This window comes from Globicephala melas, chromosome 6 (genome assembly GCF_963455315.2).
Source record: "Globicephala melas chromosome 6, mGloMel1.2, whole genome shotgun sequence".
Taxonomy (NCBI): Eukaryota; Metazoa; Chordata; class Mammalia; order Artiodactyla; family Delphinidae; genus Globicephala; species Globicephala melas.
Genome location: NC_083319.1, coordinates 14,169,837 through 14,193,601, shown reverse-complemented (window position 1 = coordinate 14,193,601; position 23,765 = coordinate 14,169,837). Strand labels below are relative to the sequence as shown.

Below are 23,765 nucleotides of genomic sequence, written 5' to 3'. Positions count from 1 at the left end.
AAAGCAAATAAACCTCTTCCAATCACATCATCTGTTGTCTAATATTTTTGAACAGTGAATGGACTTTAATCCTCAGGGTTTGGGCTAGGTAGGATTTATTAATTTAAGGATTTACTTGGCTGCCAAAAAACGATGATTTCACCAAAAGTTTTATCAACTTAACACAAGATAACAAGCCTCCTGGGACTTCCCTGGCGGTCCAGTGGTTAGGACTCTGTGCTTTCACTGCCAAAGGCCTGGGTTCGATCCCTGGTCAGGGAACTAAGATCCCACGAGCCACTCGGCGCAGCCAAAAAAGAAAACAAACAAACAAAAAACCAAAATAACAAGCCTCCTCCTTTTTCTGTATCCTAACAACCTTTTATCTATAAAATTTCTGGAAAAGTTTTACTTTAAAAAAATCATTCACAGCAAGACCAAAAAAAAAAGTTTCTGTGGACATTCACAAAATGTCACAACAGCTAATTAGTTAATATTGGCCAATTAAAAACATAACCAAAACATCTGCCCAGGCATCATTTTTTGCAGTGAAGAAGCAGGGGGGCTTCCTCTATCTCACCTGCACCGCCACACACACACAGTATGCCACAGGTCCATCACAGAAACGCTGACATTTATGTAAGACGAACTGTTGTATAAATGGACACAACCCAAATTTATAATACCCGTGAAAACAATATCATTACCAAATAACTAAGAGACATCATACAGCATGCCAAATCAATGTATCCGTGACACTACAGAGATTATGGGACGAGTTTTCCAACGAGCACCTTTAAAAACCCAGCCATTTCTGATATTTATATACTCTCCTAACTCCTAATAAGAATTTTTCTTCCCACTCTTACATTAGAAATTGCCCTTTAAGCTACTGAACCCTTTACGGGAGGCTCTTTTCCAGTTCTTCATCTTTCACTGTCATGAAAAAGGCATCTTTTTAAAATAAAGCAGCCCCCATTAACTGTGCAGAATGCACTATTAAAAAAAAAATCAGCTTTCGTTTCTCTAAAAAATTGAACTGACTCTGGAGAGAACTTTCTTAAGGTCACAGGTCTAAACTGAATTCTTAGAGAGCCTCTAGGAATATCATGTACTGGCAGCAAAGGTCCCACGGGGAAAACTTCAGGAAGTGGGATTTCAATTCAACTGAAGGAGGAGCTTTTAAAACACCAGAGCTTTCCAATAATGGAACAGCTGCCTCCGGAGTGGTGAGCTTCTCATTACTGGGAATGGTCAAGGACAGCTGGATACAGAGGCAGAATGAGGTAAATGAAAATGCTTTGGAGCAGTCAAACCTTTTACTGATTCAGCCACTTCCTCTGTGATCGTGGACATGTTCAACTAACTTCTAAGCTTCCGTTTTGTCATCTGTAAAATGGAAGCTAGCTCACCTTGAGGGCTGTGAGAATCAGGACCAGAGTAGGGACATGCCTAGTACAGGGCCCTTGTAAGTTTTATTACTATGAATACCTGGCAGGAAAGCTCCACTAACATCCCTTTCAACCCTATGACATTACCACAGTTTATCTTAAGATGGCTTAAAATACACAGACCAAAAAACTCAAGTGCTCAAACTTACTGGGAATTTAATTTTATAATTAAGGGCAGTTACTGACTTGAGGCTATGATTTCCCACCAGGTGCATTTTCTCTCCACCCTCTCCACACTCCATGGTGTCTCATCCTTTATTTTCCCCCTCACTTAAGACTAAACATTAAACTTGCCCTTCTGCCCTCAATAGTAACAATCACAAACCTCTGAAACAGGTGGATGATGAAAAGATTCCTAAACTGGGAGATGGGAGACCTGGGTTTGGTCTCTGGTTCTACCATTAACTCCCTATGTTCCCTTAGGCAACTCTCATTTTTGTACTGGTTTGACAGACTAAAGTACTACTCATAGATATTACCTCACTTGATTTTCACAACCTCGTGGAAGGTATCAGAATTGCCCTTAACTAATAAATGAGGAAATTTATGGCCCCAAAGGTGGAGTGACTGTCCCAGGGTCCCACAGGAAGGAGCAGGTGCAACATCTGTCCCAGCCCCCACCCTCCAAAACCAAAACCAAACCAAACCTATACTCCCAGGTCTTACTAAAGATACAACATTCTCGATTAAACATGATGAATGCATTTTCCTCTCCTCCTTCAGGACCCGGCCTAATCAAGAGAGAAAGCAAGACACTTGTTGCCCTTGGCTTCATCTTCCCTCTCTTTTCTTATTAAGTATAGCCAGCAATTTAAGAGTACAGAGGCTCTGAACTTATCTAAATGAACTTACATACTTATATTCTGAATATTCAAGAAGCTAGTAACACTGGTTGCTTCCAGAGAATGCTGGAGGGCTGAGGAATAGGGGTGAGGGTCCCTTTATGAATTTAAAACCGTGTGAATATCCGTTCTGTGTAAAACCGCCTTCAGTTTTAAGATGAATTTTTAAAAGCTTTGAAAGAATACAAATAGTGTTTCTGAAATAAGGGCTCTGCAACACCACTTGTTGCTGGGTGACCCTGGGCAAATCGCTTCACCGATCTCAAGCCCAGTTTCCTCACTTACAAAAGGTAACCACGAACAGGTAACCCTACAAGGGTTTTTAAGAGGAATAAACAAGATAATGCACTTAAAACGTTTAGCACAGTACCCGCACGCTGTAAGCCTACAACAAATGCCGATTACCATCATTATTCAGCATTAACCTTGTTATCTTTATTGCAAACAGCACTACACATACACACCTGTTTCCATGGCATACCCACAATTATGGCGCAGTCCCTCACATTAGTACAGCGCTTTATACTTCATAAACCACCTCTCCACACTTCATCATCTTTCAAACTCATGGCAGCCCTGGGACATGACTGTTAACTCATTTCGCAGCTAAGGAAACTGAGGCACTAGGAGGCAGTCACTCCGAGACTCAATTCTCCCATCTCTAAAATCAACTCCAGATCCCTTCAACCCGTTCGTCGCTCCCGGGTCCCCTGCTCCCGGAGCCGTGTTCCGCGCGGCACTGACCTGAGCGAGCGCCCCGGGGCCCGGGACCTCGCGCCGGGTTCACACCGACTAGGCGCGTTCGGGCCGCCAGAGCCTCGCAGCGGCCGGGTCCGCTCCGCAGCCATGGCGCCTGCAGGGAGAGAAAGACAAACAGCCCGAGGCGCGGCGGGTCAGCAGAGGCGCGGGCGCCAGGCAACCCCCTCTCCGACCCGGGCCCGCCTCAAATACAGACCTGGACCTGCGGCCGCCGCTCGGGTCCGCAGCCTCACAGGGGAGCGGCTTCCGGTGCTGCCTACATCATCTCCGCGCGTCCCTCCACCCGCGGCGCCCGGCGGACGCGGCTGCACTTCCGGCCCCGCCTTAAAGGGGAAGTGGGAGAGCTGAGGAGCGTAGAGGGAGGCGGAGCATGCGTAGGTCCGCTTAGATCTGTGGCAGATTGTTCAAAGTTTACTTCCAGGCTGTACACATGGATTTGTCCCGCAGGTTTATGTCCGTCATCCAATCTGATCTTGCACCGACTGTGCGGCACTTTTTCTCATTATGCTTACTTTACGGAGGAGAGAGGGAGAATTTAAGAGAGGTGTCCAAAGTCAAACAACGTATAGACATAACATTTATATAGACAATAAGGCACCCGTATGTCCAGTTAGTGGTAGAGCACATCTAGGGTGCTCTTGAAACATGGGAAATAAAAAGTTGATTCTTTGTGGTGGAAACTAAGTATGGAGTCCAGAAAGGTCTCAAGAGAGCAGATTTGATTCGGTAGGCAACAGGAAGCTTCTGTGAACTTCGAAGCCAGAGAGTGACTGATGACAACATTACAAGAAAATTTAGGAAGACATCGGTACACAGATTGGATAAACTTTATGAAAGAAAAGGCAGTGCTAAGGTAATCAAGAAAACCAGGCACCCCTATCTATTTGCAGCAAATGGTCTCAACCCCAGGATGGTAGGAGTTTGATGAATGAAACTGAAAATTCCAGATGGAGCTGCCCCAGAGACAACATTGTTTCAACCTCTCATGGACAAAGAAACCAAATTGTCTAAGTTTAAGCCCAGAGGCTATCCAGGAGCAAAATTTATGGCTCATTAAAAAATGAAAAGAAAATTGCAAAATTGAATTTGTATTTAATTAAATCCAACACTTGTGTAACCATTCAATTTAGTATATGTAAAAATTCCCTTTCATTTGAATTTTTTTTAGGATATATATTCCCACTTTGTAAAAATCTCCAAGATTGCACAATGATTGTTGAGAAAACATAGCCAACTTTAAAATGTAATGAATTATTCCTAGCCAAATAACTACAAAAACTGCTATGAATGGCAGGTAGGAAGATCAACACGCAAAAAGAAAAACATGAAATATGGCCTGGCGTAGGAACCGAATGTTCATTACAACTGTTTATGTGACAGGAACATATATATATGCTGGATGTTTTTTCTTTCCTTCCTTCCTTCTTTCTTTCTTTCATAAACTTGCTCAAATGGTATTTGGAGTAATTCCTACACATTCACGCAATAGGAAAATTGCAAACATCAAATGCTTAATTTCTCTGATTCAGGCTAAAATGGACTACACGTTTTCCATTTTGAGATAAAGTTGCCTGGGAAAGGTAGATGGATGACATATAATTTATTTAGGAATGTTCTTCCATGGCCTATACTAGGAATTCAAAATCCTTCTTGATGAGACATAAACCAAACCACACGTTTCTTTGGGTAGAAAAAAAATGCACCCACTAGGGATGACAAGTATCCCTTGATATTTAACACATTTGTTGCATGTGCAGGTACCAGGGAGCAGAAACTACTCCAACTATTTAGTTTCTTGAGATGCACTCCTTCTGTGATGATGCTATGGAGAGATGATATGGGTGAACTAACTGTTCTTTCAATTCCCACACACATTTCACCAGGCACTTCACCAGGATCATTTTCAAGAGGTAAATAAGGTTGGAAGCATTTGAAGAGGTTTGCTTTCTAGTCTTTGTTCTGGATTCACTCTAGCCGTAACATGATCAGCACTTGCTGTCCTATGGAGCCAGCAGGTATTCTGGGACAAAAGCTCAGGTTGATTGACAAGAAACCTTATCCTTAAAGTCTCAGGCACAAGGTACTGTACCTCAATTGCTGTTAGACTGAGTGATCCTGAGATACATTTGGGCATACTTTGGCATCTGGACTCAATAATTTCCAAAGCCCTGAAATCGTTCACAGACAACATGCAGGCAAGTTTCTTATAATCTTTGAAGCATTTTATATCTATTAAAATAAGCTTTTAGTAGGCTGAAGTTTCTTCTGTGTGTAAATCATCAGAACTGAGAAAATGGAAAGGAGTTCAGATTATAATTGTTTGTTTTGCTTTGTTGGGTTTTCCTATTCAATAGACACGGGAAAGTAAAAGATGGAACTCAGGATTCTCTAGTGGTTAAGAGTGAGCTTTGAAATCTGACAGATTTGAGTTCAAATCATGGCCTTACCTCACCCTCTTATTCACTGAGAGATCTTGGGCAAATTCCTATACTGCCTGTATGCTCAGCTTAAGTTTGAAGATAACATATCTGAAAGGGATATTACCAGGGCTGAATGAGTTCAGGCATGTAAAGTGCTTAGCACAGTGCCTTGCCCCCAGCAAGCGCTCAGGAAGAGGTAAGTGTCATTAGGGGAGTCTTTGTTGATTGAAGCTCCAATGAATAGAGATTTAATTCCTCCAATGTCCCCTGGCTCTGTTATATTGCAATACTACATTGTATATGCTCTTCCAGATGGAAAGTTTCCATCTCTTTTGATGAGGTAGAGTAAGCTTGGCACAGGTATGTCCTAGATCTCTGAAGAGGTGCTATACAGATAGCAGAAATCTGCCCATATTGATAGATGCGTCAGATGGATTAGGGGACATTGTCAAAACAATGTCAGAATTTATTGTTAAATTGAAAAGTCATACTAGAAGAATGTAAATGTTTGATAGTAGCCATTGTTCAGTGGCCAATAAAAGCTACCACTCCATTGAAAAACAGCCTTTGACCTTTGTAGTTAGAGAAGAAACTGATCCAAGTGCTTCAATTCCAGAAAGAATATCATATATTTTCCTGTAGGCTTTTAGCACAATGGCACTTGTTACTTTATATCCATGTGTCTATGTCTGATTTCTCTTTGCTTCCCCAGTGTCTAACACAGTGCCTTGTATATAGTAAGTAGGCTTTCCTCCAAGCAAGAAAACAACCAGCATTTTATTCATAATGCCTGCTGTCCAGGGGGCCATGATATAGTGGGAGAGACAAATAACAGAACTAAATAATAAACACTTAAAACAGTGTAGTGCTAAGTGTTGTGAGAGGTACATATAGTGTTCAGTGGGGACGAAAACAGAAATGGAGATGGAGCTTGAATGTGTGTTCTTTTATTTAGGTGACATTCTGCAGACTTCGGACTCACCAGTGGTGTTTCATTCTGTTTAATGTTATTCTATTTCATGCCTTGCTTTTTGGGGCTGATTTTGTGGAAGAATATTTTCTGCATGCTTTGCCTTATATAGATATGAAAGTTCTTGAAATTAAGGATAAGGCAAGAAAATTGAACATGGAGCCCCTAAGAAGTAATCTTTCCAAATACTATATCCTGAGCCAGTCAGAGGTGTGTAAAGGGAAGAACATATTTTTGCTCTCTCTTATCTTCAGTAGCCCAGGAAATGGAACAAGGCGGGACCTCATCAGGAAAACCTGGGGTAACATGACCAGTGTCCGAGGGCATCCCATTCTCACACTGTTTGCTTTGGGAATGCCTGTTTTGGTGACTGCCCAGCAAGAGATAGACAAAGAGTCCCAAAAGAATAATGATATAATTGAAGGAATCTTCTTGGACAGTGCTGAGAACCAAACTCTGAAGATTATCACCATGACGCAGTGGGCTGTGACTTTCTGCCCTAATGCACAGTTCATTCTCAAGGTTGATGAAGAGATGTTTGTCAATCTACCAAGCTTGGTAGACTACCTCCTCAATCTGAAAGAACACCTTGAAGATATCTATGTAGGAAGAGTTATCCATCAGGATACACCCAACAGAGACCCTAATAGCCAAGAATTTGTCCCTTTCAGTGAATACCCAGAAGAGTACTACCCAGATTACTGCAGTGGTGAGGCCTTTGTTATGTCCCAAGATGTGGCTCGGATGACGTACGTAGTTTTCAAAGAAGTCCCCATTATGGTGCCTGCTGATGTGTTTGTAGGAATTTGTGCTAAATCCATTGGCCTAATACCCATACACAGTTCAAGGTTTTCTGGGAAAAGCCACATCAGATACAACAGATGTTGCTTTAAGTTCATTTTCACATCCTCAGAAACTACAGATGCTGAAATGCCCCTGGCATGGAAGGAAATTAACAGTGGGAAAGAATGTACGCTGTTTGAAACCTACTATGGGCTCATTTCCTGCAAACTTCTGACATACCTTGACAGCTTTAAACTTTTTCACATGGGTACCATAAAAAATAATGTCATGTATTATGGTGATTAGGATTTCTTTGTTTTTCTTAAAAGTGTGTTCTTTAAAAATTCCTTCCTACCTTGTTACAGAAAGTGTCCCTCCTTCCTTGTGTTTTATGTAGTTTCTCTGAATCTTTGATTGTACTCAGCAGGTTGCAGTGTTCTTAGTGCTCTGATGTACTACATTGAATTGAGATCTCATTTTAAGAAATTTAAGTTGGTGTAGCATAATTCTTTTCAAAATAATACCTTTTGTCTAGAAAAGAGAGAACATTAAATTTAATTATAACCAAGAGTCTTGTTTCTCTTTACAATTAATGGATTTCTAAAAATCACATTCTATGGAACTGTCATGACTCAGTGATAGCAGCTGTGACTGATTTTTGAGAATTCTCAGAATTAAAGGAAAACACTAAATAAGGAATGTAACAAAATGTTCATCTTGTCTGTAAGATGAAACATTTTAGTAATCTGAGTGGTGGAATTACACTTAAAAGTTTTAGCTACCTAGTATATATTAACTTAAATCTCACTAGTGTAAAGACTTGGATCTCTAATTTTTTGTGAAACAATTTTCATCAAGTCCTAATTAGGCAGTATTTTACAAACGGGATGCAACAAATACACATTTCATGTTATGTATACACTCTATTAGTTTCCTAAAGATGCCTAACAAAGTACGACAGACTAGGTGGCTGAAAACAACAGAAATTTAGTGGTATTAGCAGTAGGAAAATGGCCCATATAGAAAGATGGAAAAAGGGGACTCACGGATACCAGAGATGGCGGAACAGAGATGACTAATCTGGGGACAAGAAAATTCCAGTCACTTGAGAATCATTTTGTAACAGAGCAGGGCTGGTTTATCAACATCACCACCATGGCTTGAAAGAAACCTATCTCTCCATTCTGAACCATCACACTCTGATAACATATTCATGTAGAAACCTCTGGATTGGTGATCACTTTGCTGTTTAGAGAGCAGAGCACTGGAAAACAGGTGGGAACATTTTTTGTCAATGAAAAGCAAGTGCATCCTTTGTTAATCAGTAAGGTGGTATCCTGGTTTAGGCATAGTGACCCCTCCATTCTGACTCTAGTTATTAGGAGTCAGTTTCCCTCTCTCTGATCAACTCAATATGGACCTGATGGATCTCAGAAATTAAAAGCAAAGCTCTCAACAACGATGACCCACCAATAAATAAAATAACAGTTTGGGGACCTTTCTGGTTTAGCATGTTATCACTCCTCCCCACCCAAAACCACAACACAGTAAGATGCCTTGATAAACAGCAAAAAAAAAAAAGCATCGAGGAACACTAGAAACATTTTAAAAAGATTTATTATCTATTTTTCAAAGGAATAATAGTAACAAAAAAGCAAAAGAGACCTTATTAAAAGTATTTATTCTTAGTATAGGGAACATAATTTTAAGATTGCATATTACTTGTTTTTCAAAGAATATTTATATCCAAGACTTTGAAAGTGGAATCAGAAGGGAAAAACAGACCAAAAAAATAAGGGAGTGGGGGGATAGAAAGAAGTCAGAAACAATTTGGTTCCATTTTAGTTAAAGTGGATTTTAAAATAAGATGGTAAGTCCACGAAAATTTTCTGGGAGAAGAACAAAACTTCCATCTTCTTGCAAAGCTTAAGGCAGCCAAAGGAATCTGAGAAACATCTGGTTCAATTACGATCAACTTTACCTGCTTTCCTGGCTTTACGTTGAATTTCAATGTAGAAACACAACAAATGTTGGTGATAAAATTACATTAGACACTCCATGATAATTCTGGTGGGAGGGAAGTCTGTTTTGTAAAATGCAGATGGATTCAAATGCCTCAGGAGAAATTTTGGTCAATAAATGGTCTAGACTCTAGAAGAAATCACTCTGCTCCTTCCACTGCTGTTGTGGAAATAGGTTTCACATAGTATGGACCTTCGCTCAGGTAAGTTCTGAGCCTCAAATAATTTGGGTTCCCAAAGATTTCTGCAATTGTCTTAGAATTGGCAAGTGCTTTCACCAGTTCATATTTGGCATCCTTTGAAGCTCTGTCACGCTCTACGGACCGGTCCATCACATATTCTACAAAACCTGGACTGTTAAACATAAGTTTCTGAGCCCAGGGTTGGTTTGCAATGGCCTGAAATAGAAGGGGGAAAGAACACAATTCCTCTGAGCCTTAAGTTAAGTTTGTTAATAGGATGGCACAAACCTTAGAAAGAAATTTGGCAACATGAACCTTAAAAATGTTACATTTTGCCCAAGTAAATTCCCTCCTGAAACTCTAACTTAAGAAAATAATCAAAATATTTAAAAAATCTGTAAACGAAGATGCTCATCACACTGTGAAAGGTACACTATAAATCCTTAATAGTGGGAAGATGAGTTAGTAAATTACGGTATATAGCAATAATAAATTAAACATTAAGAATAAAGTTTATAAAGGATAAGTAAATCTGTTATATGAAAAAAGTAGATCCAAATTATACATATGGCATGATTACAACAGTGGAAAAATCAAGACAAAGACTTGAGAAGAAGACTACCCTAAAGAAACTCTCATAGATGTGCATAAGAGGATATTTTTGAGAATGTTCATTGTAGCATCATTTGTAATAGATGCTATCTAAATCTTCATTTACTGGAGATTGACACACTGTGGCTATACAATGAAATACTAATGACTTTCTAATTGCCTCTTTTAATATAGATAAATCTTAAAAACATAACATTAGGGAGAAAAAGGAAATTGCAGAATGATATGAAGAGCACGATACCATTTGCAAAGTTTAAGAATATTTAAAATACTGTAATTTAAGCATATATGCATAGATAGTACAAGTACAAAATCATGCGTGCACTTGTAAACCCTGAATTCATGACAGTGATTACATTCAGAGAGGGAGGAAGGGGAATTGGATTGGGCAGAGGTAGCAAGGTATGACTGTATGTTTGAAATATTACACCAATAAATAGATAAATACTAATACCAATACTAAAAGGAAACACCTTAAAGTCATACCAAACAGGTATGACTCTATGTGCTTTAAAAAATTTCTACGTCTCAATCTTTTCCAAATTTAAAAATAATGAATAAGCAACGTTTATTAAAAATGTTTTTAAAAACCTCACTACTATATTTTAATGAAGAACAAGGCACAATCAAGTTTACAGCCTATGTCTTCCTCTCAAAATGTGTTCTGCAGGCCATCAGCTTCAGCATCACCTGTGAACTTGTTAGAAATTCAGGATCTCGGGCTCTATTCCAGAACCAATGAATGAGAATCTACATTTTAACAAGACATTACAGTTTGAGAAACATCAGCCTACTTAACAATAGTTGAGGATGGGTGGGTTGAAATAAAAACAGCTGCCCAAACCAGTAAATCAAAAATTATCTCTACAACTATGGCTAAGTGGAGCATAACGTAGAAGAGTGGGAAAAAAACAAATCATGAGAATACCAGTGCAGGAGCCAAAATGACCATCACAGTGACTACTGACAAGGGTGAAACAGTCTAAAAACAACATTCTTGAAGTTGACAGGTATCCTGTACCCTTCAAGATGCAGATCCTGTATCACATCCTGTGGGAAGCCTTCCCACTTTTTAAAAAAATTTTCTTTATTTTTGGCTGCGTTGGGTCTTTGTTGCTGCGCGTGGGCTTTCTCTACTTGCAGCGAGCGGGGGCTACTGTTTGTTGCGGTGCGCAGGCTTCTTTCTCACTGTGGTGGCTTCTCTTGTTGCGGAGCACGGGCTCTAGGCGCATGGGCTTCAGTAGTTGCAGCACACGGGCTCAGCAGTTGTGGCTCGTGGGCTCTAGAGCACAGGCTCAGTAGTTGTGGTGCACGGGTTTAGTTGCTCTGTGGCATGTGGGATCTTCCCGGACCAGGGCTCGAACCCGTGTCCCCTGCACTGGCAGGCGGATTCTTAACCACTGCGCCACCAGGGAAGTCCAGCCTTCCCTCTCTTGTCGCCCCCACCCTCCTTGTTCCCTCCCTCTCTAGGACAAGCGTGCTGCCCAAGATCCCATTATTAAGATTACTAAAGTGATGACTACATTTCTATGAGCCCAGGGAACTAGAGCAAGTGCTGAAGCTACAAAGTTAAATCAGCTATGGCTCTTATTTTCAATAAACTCTGTTGAATAGGTCAATAAATAAACATTTTCAACAAAGTGTAATAAACAGAACACAGAGGTATGATCCTTACCACAACTATAATTATACAATTAACTTTATATTTACTGCTTGGGTCCTTCAATAGACGATGAGCTACATGAATGGAAGGTCTTTGTATCTTTTGTTCACTACTATATCCCCAGAACCTAGCAAAGAAAAGAAACTCGACAAATATTTGCTGAATAAATGAATAAATGCAAAGTAGGAAAGCCAGCACTGCTTAACTCAACCTTGTGGGTTTGGGCAAAGCTTGCTGAAGAGACACCCGACTTAGTCCTTGAAGAATAAATAAGAGGTTAACAAGCAAAGTCAGGGAAGAGTGTTGAATGTAGAGCGTACACGAGGGTCCAGAGATATGAAGCAAGCAGTCTGCTATCACTAGAGCTGCCAGTGCCAGAAGCGAATGGCAGGAAATAAGGCTGAGGGAAACCAGGGCTAAGGTAGCGAGGGCTTGCTTGATGGCAGATAAGGAATGCGGAATTAATTCTGTGATCCCACAGCACCCTCGAACATTTTGCCACAGCACCTAATACCTTTTACTGAAACCATTTGCTTACATATTTGTCTCCCTAATTAGTCTACAATAATAGTAGAGGGCAGAAACTTCCTATGCACTTGTGCATCCCCAGGGCATGGCAGAGAGACTGGCTCACTTTAAGCACGCATGTGTTGAACTGGCAGAGTCCCAGAAGGCATGGAAAAGAGGATGCCTACCGTGAACACTTTTAAGGCAGCACAGTGTAGTTCAAAGAAGGGTTGAGTACTGATGCCACGGAAGAGCTCCATCGGGTCCCGAGATAAAGAAGAAAACCAGGATTCTGTCATCCTCAGGAGGTCATCAGTCTGCTGCTCAGCCTACAAGACAGAAAAGGAAAACCTCAAGACATTAGGAAGTCAGGAAACCTGGGTTCTGCTCATACCCTGTCATTAACTAGCTGTGTGAGCTCTGCCAAGTCTGGAGCATTCTTCCCCAACTCAGCCCAGACTTCCCCAGTTTTGTCTTGTTTCTTTTTTGATGGGGTTGATTAAGCAATCTCTAGGGTCCTATCCAGTTCTAATACTCTATGATTCCACTTTAACTTTAAAAATGTCACTAGTCACATAATGAGGGTTCTCTTCTTTCACTAAGAGTGGGAGAGATGGCATTTATTTGGTCAACATTTATAGTAAGTTAACTAGTATTATACAGACATATTCTCCCCCAGATACACCACTGTTCTTCATTACTTTCCCAATCTACTTACTGGTAAATAAAAAAGAGATGAAATTGCATCCAAACACCTAATTTTGAGCTCTGTTGAGGCATTCTTTGCTTGATATCCTATTCTCATCAGCAAACGTTCAAAGCGAGTTCCTTTGAAGAATAACAAGATATTTTTTACTATGGTAAAATACACATAACCTAAAATTTATCATTTTAACCATACAGCTCAGTACATTCACACTGTTGGGAAACCATCACCACCATCCATCTCCAGAACTTTTTCATCATCTCAAACTGAAACTCTGTACTCATTAATCAACAACTCTCCTTCCCCCTCCCCCCACAACCGTCCCCTGGTAACCACTATTCTATTTCCTGTCTCTGTGAATTTGACTATTCTAGGTACCATGTATAAGTGGAATCATACAATATTTGTCTTTTTGTGTTTGGCTTATTTCACTTTGCACTATATCTTCAAGGTTCCCCCATGATGTAGCATGTGTCAGAATTACATTCCTTTTTAAGACTGAATAATATGCCTTTGAATGTATATACCGCATTTTTTTAATCCATTCATTCATTCATCAATGAACACTTGGGTTGTTTCTACCCTTTTCGGTTATTGTGAATAATGTTGTTAATGAACACAGATGTACAAACATCTATTTAAGCCCCTGCTTTCAATTCCTCTGGGTATACACCTAGAAGCGGAATTGCTGGATCATATGGTAATTCTATGTTTAATTTTTTGAGGAACCACCATGTTTCCACAGCAGTTGTACCATTTTACATTCCCACCAGATATGCACAAGGGTTCCAATTTCTCACATCCTGTCAACACTTGTTATTTTCTGTTTTTTAAAAAAATAATAGCCATCCTAATGGGTGTTAAGTGAACAATGATTTTTAAAAGTATGCTTTCATATACTATGACTGTTACCAACCTAAACCAATATAAAAATAAACATGTAGTCAGAAACCAAGTGACAGGCCTAAGACACATTCATATGCAATACAGCATATATAAGTTAAAGTGTAGAGCTCTGGAATCAAAGGACCTGGATTTGAGTAGCAGCTGCCCCACAGTCTGAATGATCTTAGAAAATTTTCTTAACTTCTCTGAGTGTCACCTACCTTATCTGTAAAATGAGAATGACAATAGTATGTTCTTTGCAAGACTGTAAAAGGATCATATGTCATAGGTACAAGCAGTTAGAAAAGTACACATAATCTGGATACTAGCTGTGATACACAACAGCATATATAATTTTCAACATATATTTCACAAGGGTTTTAACAGTGCTGTACATTTTTCTTTTTCTTTTTTTTTTTTTTGCTGCACGCGGGCCTCTCACCTCTGTGGCCTCTCCCGCCGCAGAGCACAGGCTCCAGACGTGCAGGCCCAGCGTCCATGGCTCACGGGCCCAGCTGCCCCGCGGCATGCGGGATCTTCCCGGACCGGGGCACGAACCCGCATCCCCTGCATCGGCAGGTGGACTCTCAACCACTACGCCACCAGGGAAGCCCTGTACATTTTTTTGTGTGTAGAATTCACAGTACTTGCAAGATACTCATGAATGTGCCATGAGTATCACTCTTAACATAAAATCTTGTAACATATTTTTGTTTTCCTTCCTTGACATACAAATATAAAACAAATGTGTCTTTTCAGTAAATATTCACAACAACCCTGAGAAGTAGTTGTTATACACTTGTTATATATGAGGAAAGTGAGGCCTAGAGTAGTGAAGTGAGTAAGTGAAGCTCAAAAAGCTAAGTTAGTGTTAGAACTGGGACATGAATCCAGGTCTTTCTGACTCCAGACTATGGCCTTTGTACTATGAATACTATTTAAGAAAGATGTAGAGGGGAAAGAGTGCTTGGTCCAGCCAAGTTAAAAAAAAAATTCAGTAATAATTATGAAACTTTTTAGGGATTAGTCCAAGGTCATGGTAAAAAGACTGCCATCTGTAAAAGTAGTTTCTACTATGCAGTTAACATACAAGCAAATGAACTTATATGATGAATTCTTGTCCCCCCCCAAAAAAAGAGATATCCTTAAGGAAAGCCAAAACAAGGCATACCAACCTGTTTTCTGTAAAACTTGTTTTCCTTCAACATTGGATCCTAGAATTCCAATTGTGTCCACTGCTACACCAATCATGGTGGGGTCTTGACTTTCTGTCATTTCAAAGACTTTTTCCACAAAGACAGGATAACGCTCACAGATCTGCTGAGGACTATCCATGATAGCCAGGTTTCCAAAAAACTTCACAAATCCTAAAGATATTTACAAGAATGTATTTTAATCGAAAAAGAAGATAGCATAAATTGTGGCTCCTAGGTTTTCATGGGACAGTTAATAAACTTCAGGCCAGAAAGAGGAGAAAGGTTACAGTACTGTGTTGCCTGGAAATCAGACAGACCATAAGGAGATACTGAAGGACCTGTGATGTGTGGTCCTGATGGAATAGAAACCCCAGGGTGTCAACAGAGCTGGGTCCGAATACTGAAGCATTGTCATATGCAAGAGGGAGGAACAAAGAACAAGGACCAGCGGATACAAATTATAGGAAGGCAAGTTTGGAGTCATTATCAGGAAGAAATTTTTAAACAGAGATGTTCATCGACGAAATAAGCGAGGCTATCTAAAATTAATATCCAATTTCTGGAAGTGCTCAAGAAAAACTAATCAACCAAGTCCTAGAACAGAATGGCTAGAATAATTCTATATTAGATAAAGATTCCAACTCAAGATTTGATGAATCGGTGAAATATACTGTAAGTATCATTACTAGTAGTTTTATTATGATTCTTTTGGCTAAGGTTCAAGGGAAACAGCCTAATGCTCTAAACAGCAATATTTCCAGAAAATTAGAATCAACAGTGCATGGCTCCCAGAGCAATAGATTCCACTTCATTAAGGGGCTATGGGTATCATCTTAAGGGAATCAGCTCTACAGAAAACAATCCCTGGCCTCCTCTGTCAGAGATAACTCTGAAAACAAACATACACTGTCATTTCCACAAGTGTCAGTATTTCTTACCTGGCAAATAGAAGCTAGAGAAAGGGTCTGAATCTGCCCCAACAATTATATTAGAAATCTGGTCAATTACTCCTTCTTGAGCAAGGTACTGTCGTCCATGATGAGTATATGCCAGTGATGTCACCATTTCTATACAGGTGGCTCTGAAATGCCAAGATTTTGCATATCATTAGTATAGTTTATAAACTGTTTTCATATAGGTTATTTTATTTAATTCTTCCCACCAAGTGTGAAAGGTGACTGATCCTGGCTCTACTTTTCAGATCAGGACACAAGGATGAGAAAATTGTAACTTGTCCAGAATCACATTGTTTTAACAAGGCAGTTAAGACTTAAATCATGACCTTCTGACTTGAGGCCCATTGTTTTCATTATAACACAACTACCTCCTCAAAGAGTTTTTCAACCTTTGTTTTATTTTGAAATGTCAAACATGAATATTTTCTCACAAAATTATAATGCCTTTACCACATATTTAAAAAATAATTCTTTGGTATCATCTAAAGTATAACCATGACCAAATCTCCTCAATTAACTAAAAAAAGTATTTTTATAGTTGATCCTAAGGTATTTTAACTGATTATTTGCAAGGTTTTTTCCTATGTCACAAAGTCTGATACTAAGTTAAAGAAATTTAACAAAATAATTTCCTTATTAGGAAGGCTTTGAAACAATGTAACTCAAATGCTCTGAAACAGTATGACTGAGGACTCGTTTATGCATGTGAGTTCAACAAATTCAATCACATTTAAAGAACACAGGACAATCAGAAAATCATTTAAGATAAGAAAAACAAAGTCCTGTGTACACAAAGGTAACTATAGCGCTCTTATAACAGCAAAATACTTGAACCAAGTATTCAACAGTGGGGATGTGTTAATAAATTGTGGAATATCCAAGGAAACACTTGGCAGATACTCAAGGGGACTTAAGGTATAGGGGCTGGGAGTAAAGAGACTGGAATTAACATTTCTTTGAGAGCCTATATCAGCCATTATAGTGGTCTCTATGGTCAATTCACTTAATCCTCATATTATCTTCTTTACAGAATTGTCATTGTTCCATTTAGGAGATAAGGAAATTCAGGTGCAGAAAGGTTACAATAATTTGTCTAAGGTCAAACAGCTACTAAGTAGTAGAGATGCATGTAAGCCCAATTCTCACTCATTTTCAAAAGTCCATGTTTCTTCTATCATGCCGTAGTGCTATTATTTAACAACATCAAAAAACGTGCATGTTGGGAATTCCCTGGCAGTCTAGTGGTTAAGAGTTGGCGCTTTCACTGCCGAGGGCATGGGTTCAATTCCTGGTTGGGGAATTATGTTCCCATAAACCACACGGCATGGCCAAAAAAAAAGAAAAAACTTATATACATACATATATATATATATGATGTGCATGTTAACACATTAAGTCATACAAAATGACAGTTACCATGTGATTGGCAACTTTTAAACCGCACACATGCCTAAGGACAGGGAACACCGTTATTCAAAAGTAGCTGAAATGTCATGCTAAGTTCCAGTATGTTGTCACCATGTAAGTTGAGCAATTTTCAAAAAGCCCCTTCTTCAGGACATAATCAGTCATGAGATTGCAACCTGAGCATAGGCTCTACTAAGGGAGATCACACTAAGTTCCGAGGTTGTCTCCTGTCCCCCCAAGAAAGGACATTTTGCTTTAAGAACTCTCTCCATCAACATACCTGACTAGCACATCCTCACCGGTCAGTTCTCGGAGGAGCTGCGTTACCAATCCACTGGTGGTACAGTAGTTTAAAGATTCTGGTGACACAGAGGATATCTCCACAATTAGCTGAAAGAAAACAGAAAAAGCAGAAAGGTCAAAATAGCCCCAAACTTGTTAGATGGCATTTTAAGTTAAATGCAGGACTAGGAAGTATATTACATACTATTATATACTAGTATAAATTATATACTTAATATAATTGAATTTTTAAAAATCCATTATTTGTCTCCACAAGCAAGAAAACTTCATTGAACACATAAGAAATTACTCTGGCACAGAAACACTCACCCAGATATACCTGGGTATATCTGCCCTTTTTTAAAAAGAAACCATCAATCAGGACAAAAGCCCCTATCAACAATAACGAACAGACTGTAAAAATCATTCATTCATTCATTCAATCAGTCGGCTATTCACTTATTCGTTCAACAAGTATGTTCTGAGGGCTTACTGAGAGATTTAGGACACCGAGTATTTTAAGCAGAGGAACGACAGAATCAGATTTCGATTTTTAAAAGATCATTCTGACTACATGTAGCGATAGACTAGGGGTGACAAAAATGGAAGCAGACCAGTTTGGATGCAAATACAATAGTCCAGGTGAGAGATACTGGTAGCTTAGACTAGGGTGGTGGTGGCTATAGCAAAGCAGAGAAATGCACGAGTTTACGTAAAACTGACACAATGTGATGACTGAGTGGATACATGGCAGGGAGGACAGGGCCTCACAGAGAATAAGCTGGAGGTCCAACAGCCAGCCACGTGGACTGGGAGACGGGGCCAGTTTGTTGCTGCTGTTTTTATTGGGGGCATGAGGTGGATGGAGAAGATCAGAAGTTTGGTTTGAACTTGAGCATAAGGGGCCTAGCATGCCTTCACAAACTCCAACAATTAAAGGTCAATAGAGGCTAAGGAGCCAGGAGACCAAGAAGAAACAGCTACAGAAGCAGAAGGAAAATCAAGATTGCGTAATATTAACAATGCTGAAGACATTGTTCTGAAGAGGGAATCAGACTGTAAATGGTTCTGTTTTGAATATACAATCTATTAATTGCATGGCGTTGGGTCAATGACTCCATCAACAGCGAGATTAATGATAATGAAGTATCAGGTTTACTGTGAGAATTGAAGAGAATATATATGAGAGGATTTAGCACACTGCTCAGTACAAGGCTGCTTCTTACTACCACTACTACACTAATTTTTTCAGTCTAATTTCAATGGGATCTCCTCTATTATAGTACTCAGAGTGCAGTGTAAATATTTTTTATATGACTGTCTCACACACTAGGCTGGGAGTTCATCCCTACATCCCAAGCACCTGGTATATATAGGGCCTAACATAGACTATAAACTCAATAAATACATGTTAAATGAGCCATCTTGCCTTCTGATGTAAGCCTTGATGCATTCTGAATTATAGGCACCAGAAACGATGCTTTTAGTCTTACCTCATACACCCTGTATCGAACAATGTCATTTGTTTCCATTACACTTTTCAAATCATCCAGCAGATTACTTTCAAATAAAGCCTCCAGTCCAGCCTGGGTCAGTGATATTCTTGACAGGGATTTAATGGCCTTATAAGGAAAGGAAATATCTCTTGAGTCATAAAAATACCAAACTGTACTTTCTACTTCATAAGATTTATGTGAAAGTTAGTGTATGGAACGCAGCTTACCCAAGGAGCATTCACTACATTTTAGCTATAATTACTTATACTTGGAAAAAACACATAGTATTCCCAACAGAAAATAGAAAAAGCTTCTTATCAAGCAACCCAATGTAAGCTCTATGATGGTTAATTTAGAAATGTGCATTCTAGAAAATAAAAGGGGTTTACTAGTTTTATTTTGATGCCATTTATTTATTTCATACCATCGATATGAGGCTGCAAATTCTATTACGCAAATCATTTATTCTAAACCTCCACCTCTCAGTCCAGAAGGCCTTTCTCTGTCTTTTAGGACATTAATGTCTCTGCATGTTTAGGCTAACGGTTGTAGCTGACTCACCGCTTTAGCTACAGATAGATTCTCTTCACCAATACAATAAATGATTTGTTTTAATAATTCAGCATTATTTAGAATCTCAGTAACAGCATCAGAATTTTCAACAATTCTTCCAACCTGAAAGGAAAAAACAATCAGAAATACTCTTCCAAGGTAGGGCAACATGGAAACACATGATGGTCAAATTTCCTTAGTGTGCGGTTATTTTAGGAGTTACTAACTACAGCTATGAGTCATTAAAAAATTCCAAATGACCCAAATTCATTAAAGCCAAACACACAGATGGTATAGTCACATCTTTGAAAAGAAAGAAAATATAAAACAAAACAGGTGAGTTAAGACTTGAGACACCTCAGTGAGTGAAAACAATACAAATCTTAGTTCTACCAACTTTCAGTTCTTGATCTTGAGCAAATTAAATAACTTTTTTTGAGCCTAATTTCTTGTCTGTAAAATGGGAATACAATACTTAACTGCAGGACAGTAATAAAGATTAAATGAAACTAAATAGGTAAAGCACCTCCTACAGAGTTTTGCACATAAATGGTCAATGGATAAATCGATCCTTTCTCCTTTTCTTGAATAAATACTTTAGAGAAAAAAAGAAAAAACAGTAGTTGAACATCTAGTGGATAACTAACTGCTCAGCTTCTATCCCTTCAAGATAATCCTTGGCAGCAGCTCTTCACCCAAACACTAGCATGTTTGGTTACCAGGGTGGTAAGAGTTACTGTCTTAATTTGTTGGTATAGTGACCTTTATAATAGTACTTCACTCATGCCACTATAATAAGACTTACCATGGCAATCTTTCTCTCTAGACTAGGGGCTCCTTGGAGGAAAGAAACAGGCTTTATTTATCTTGGTAGCTCTAACAGCATATGGTACAATGCCTGATAAAAGGAGCTCAGTATTTGATGACTAGCTGATTCAGACGGTACTCAGTGGAACTTCTTACTTTAGCTTGTAGCTGCTGGTTATAGTTAGCTACGCATACTAGAATAGACTAGATACTCCCTACACAGAGAGCACATGTTTTCTTCACCTCTCTGTATTTGGCTCCCAGCATACACCCTGGCCCAGGGCAGGTTGTCACTAAATGTTGATCCCCTTATTATGTGCTAGTAAAATTTCATACCTGGGACAGAGTGAGGATTTTTACAGAATCATTGGGGTGAGTCAGTCCCCTCTGCAGGTCAACCCTGAGGTTCCGGGCCATGTGAACTGGCTCCAAAGCTTGCAGCAATCTCTCCAGGATGGATACACACAAAGTAGTCTGTTCCCTAAAAGAGACACCACAGATCTCATCAATTCATGTCCTACCAGGTAGGAAGCAACAACCTAATATCTGACATCTAGCTTAATGAGGCTCTTCTCCACCCAGACTTCCCTTTGAAACACCAGCTTCTACTAGTTTATTCAAATTTACCTAGTACCAGGCTTCCCTGGTGGTGCAGTAGTTAAGAATCTGCCTGCCAATGCAGGGGACACGGGTTCGAGCTCTGGTCTGGGAAGATCCCATGTGCCGTGGAGTAACTAGGCCCGTGCGCCACAACTACTGAGCCTGCGTTCTAGAGCCCACGAGCCACAACTACTGAGCCCACACGCCGCAACTACTGAAGCCTGCACACCTAGAACCCGTGCTCTGCAACAAGAGAAGCCACCGCAATTAGAAGCCCGCACACCACAACTAAGAGTAGTCCCCGCTCGCCGCAATTAGAGAGAAAGCCTGTGCACAGTAACGAAGACCCAATGCAGCCAGAAATAAATTTACTAAAAAAAAAAGATTCTAGGTTTACATCTATCAGAAAAGATCTCGAACCAATATATAGTGCAGGAAAACAGCAATATATCTAGAGACTGCCAATCCACTATCCAGAGAATTATTCCCACAAATTGCAATTGGTATCTACAGTGTACTAAGTTCTGAATTACCTTGTCTTTAAATTTCCATTAAAATTGTTTCCTAGAGAGCTGCTCCTTCATTCAGCAAACCATGACCCCACAGACCTTATTCTTCAAACTCCCCTTCATTTCAGTTCCTAGTGCATCTCTGGTGTTAACTTATAGATCACTGAAAGTCTCTTCATCTATAAAATGAAGTGGTTGGACTAGGTGGGCTCTCTAAAATTTATGAGTTTAATCTTTTATTTGGCATATATTGTATTATGTGCTTCATCCTAAGAGGAATGCAGAGATGAATTCTTCAAAGAATTTACAAACTAGACAGAAACACATATGGAATTACAACATAAGGCAATAGTGTCAAGTATTATTAAGAGAAGTAATGATAATGTCCTTTAGGAGATCTAAGGCCAGTCACTTGCAACTGGAGTGACCAAGAAATACTTTTTGGAGGGGGTGGCACTTCACCTGGGCCTTAAAAGATGGACAGATTTGGAGGGGAAGGCATTTCAGTTAGAAGGACTGGCATGAACAAAGTTAGGAAAGTGCCAAGTCATGCTCAAGGGAAAGTAGTGCCACTTGGTAGCTGGAGCAGATGAAATATGTGTAGAGTGGAAAAAGATGAGGCTGGAAAAGTAGGATGGAAATATATTGTAAAGGTCAAAGTGCCAGACTAACAAGTCATGATTTTACACTGGAGGCAATGGGAAACCATGGCAAAGATGTGAGCCAAATACCCTGAGAAGTTCCCTGTGGTTGCAACGTGGGAAGGACACACTAGAAAAGGAAACTCAGAGGTAATGAGAAGTCAGACTAATGCAACAGACCTAGCGAGAGGGAGAAAATGAAGGCCTGAATTAAAATGGACAAATAGAGATTTCATAGGCAGACCTGAATAATGTTAATTAACAGAATTAATGAAGGGAGAACACATATGAAAAAGGGAGGATTCTTAGAAGGTCAGAGCCAAGAAAGCCCTCTGAAATCATCCAGTGTTGATTCAGTGATTCACTATCTTTTCAAGAAGAAAGGCCACTTTTAAATTTCTGGATCACAAACATTTAAAAAGTCTTTTAAGTTATCAGATGATCAAATACAAAGTGTTTTTAAATCAAATACCACAGATGTACATAAAATGAAAAGTAAAAGTTGCCATCCTACCATTCTAAGTCCCACTACCATATTAATAGTTACTGATGTATCTTTCAGCTATTCCAAAAGCTACACTGGCCTGTGTTCAAGTGGGTGTGGGAGGGTGGTAATCCTTTTTAAAAATTACATATAACGGGATTATAAACTCCTACAATTTTCTTCTTTCATTCAGCAACATATATTAAAGATCTTTCTATGTCCACATATATAGATCTACCTCAATTTTCCTAATAGCTGCATAGTATTACAGTCATGTGTCATAATTTAAGAATCCCCTTTTAATAGATATTCAGGTGGTTCCGTTTTTTTGTTTTGTTTTGTTTTTTTGCTGCCTCCTTCTGTTATGAATATTCCTGTATATACAGTACATTTTGTGTGTGAGTAAACCTGCATGTTAAATTTCTGTAACAGGGAATTACTGGATCAAAGGTATGTGAATTTAAAATATCGATGGATCCTTCCAAATTGCCAGGATAGGACCCCTTCTTAAGAGGTGGGAAAAAGTCAAGGACTTGGATACGTGGTTGTGGAGTGCCCCCCGTAGGTGGGCAACCTTGCTTTCCTCCTCCTATTCCAAGGATGAAGGCAGTGAGGCTAGGCGACGGCCACCTCAGAGCCTGGGCTTGAACCCCGTCTCTCGCCTCTCAGCCCGGGATCCTTCCCTCTCTGAAATTTCAGCGATATTCAACCTTCACTGTGACTGGGAAAAGCCTCCCCCGTCACCACCACCCCCATCCCCGTCTCCATACTTGGGGGTGTCGCTCTCCCCCGCTCAAGCTGCCGGGTCATCTCACCGATGGTTCTCGTTGAGCAGGGAGAAAAGCGGGCCAAGGCGCAGTTCCGCCGCTTGCTCGCGGAGCTCGCTGAGAGGCACCGACTGCAGCACCGACTGCAGAGCGCGCAGCTCCTCCAGCGGCGCTTCCAGCCGAGACACCTCCCTCAGAAGCGACAGCGCCTGGGCCGCCATGATGCCCCCTCCCGCTCGGGCTCGCCAGTCAACTCTCCCAGCTCCCGGCTCCCGGCGCGCTTTTCCA

At 39.9% G+C, this 23,765-nt stretch overlaps 3 protein-coding genes across 6 annotated transcripts in view; 1 reads left to right on the top strand and 2 right to left on the bottom strand.

Annotated features, from left to right (window-relative positions):
- FBXW2 (F-box and WD repeat domain containing 2) overlaps positions 1 to 3,352 on the bottom strand; it is a 28,029-nt gene extending 24,677 nt beyond the window's left edge. Inside the window, exons 1-2 of one of the 2 annotated variants that reach the window (XM_030858855.2) lie at positions 3,228 to 3,352; positions 3,017 to 3,125 (exon numbers count right to left, since the gene is read on the bottom strand). Coding sequence is in view for 1 of the 2 variants with exons in the window: in XM_030858856.3 (XP_030714716.1) it covers positions 2,737 to 2,751 (15 nt within the window). In the remaining variant the exon portion in view is untranslated. Of the gene's footprint in view, positions 1 to 2,736; positions 2,913 to 3,016; positions 3,126 to 3,227 lie in introns of those variants that run through there. The other variant, XM_030858856.3, reaches the window with a different exon arrangement.
- Positions 3,119 to 7,510, top strand: B3GALT9 (beta-1,3-galactosyltransferase 9). Its single transcript, XM_030859164.1, has 2 exons — positions 3,119 to 3,280; positions 6,407 to 7,510. Exons 1-2 carry the CDS (start codon positions 3,119 to 3,121, stop codon positions 7,508 to 7,510), a joined length of 1,266 nt encoding a protein of 421 aa, XP_030715024.1.
- A 345-nt stretch (positions 7,511 to 7,855) lies between these two features.
- Positions 7,856 to 23,740, bottom strand: PSMD5 (proteasome 26S subunit, non-ATPase 5). Of its 3 annotated transcripts, XR_004040041.3 has the most exons (11): positions 23,526 to 23,740; positions 20,813 to 20,957; positions 19,679 to 19,792; positions 19,115 to 19,243; positions 17,620 to 17,729; positions 15,915 to 16,057; positions 14,956 to 15,147; positions 12,908 to 13,017; positions 12,378 to 12,518; positions 9,186 to 9,623; positions 7,856 to 8,468 (listed from the first exon to the last, which is right to left on the bottom strand). XR_004040041.3 is itself a non-coding variant. In XM_030858852.2 (10 exons), exons 1-10 carry the CDS (start codon positions 23,696 to 23,698, stop codon positions 9,366 to 9,368), a joined length of 1,515 nt encoding a protein of 504 aa, XP_030714712.1. In that variant the 5' UTR covers positions 23,699 to 23,740; the 3' UTR covers positions 8,804 to 9,365. The 3 variants fall into 3 exon arrangements, 2 of the variants coding, with proteins under 2 accessions (XP_030714712.1, XP_069901788.1); XM_030858852.2 differs by lacking the exon at positions 7,856 to 8,468 and having other exon boundaries at positions 8,804 to 9,623; XM_070045687.1 differs by lacking the exon at positions 7,856 to 8,468 and having other exon boundaries at positions 8,804 to 9,623; positions 23,481 to 23,588.
- Positions 23,741 to 23,765: the final 25 nt, after the last annotated feature.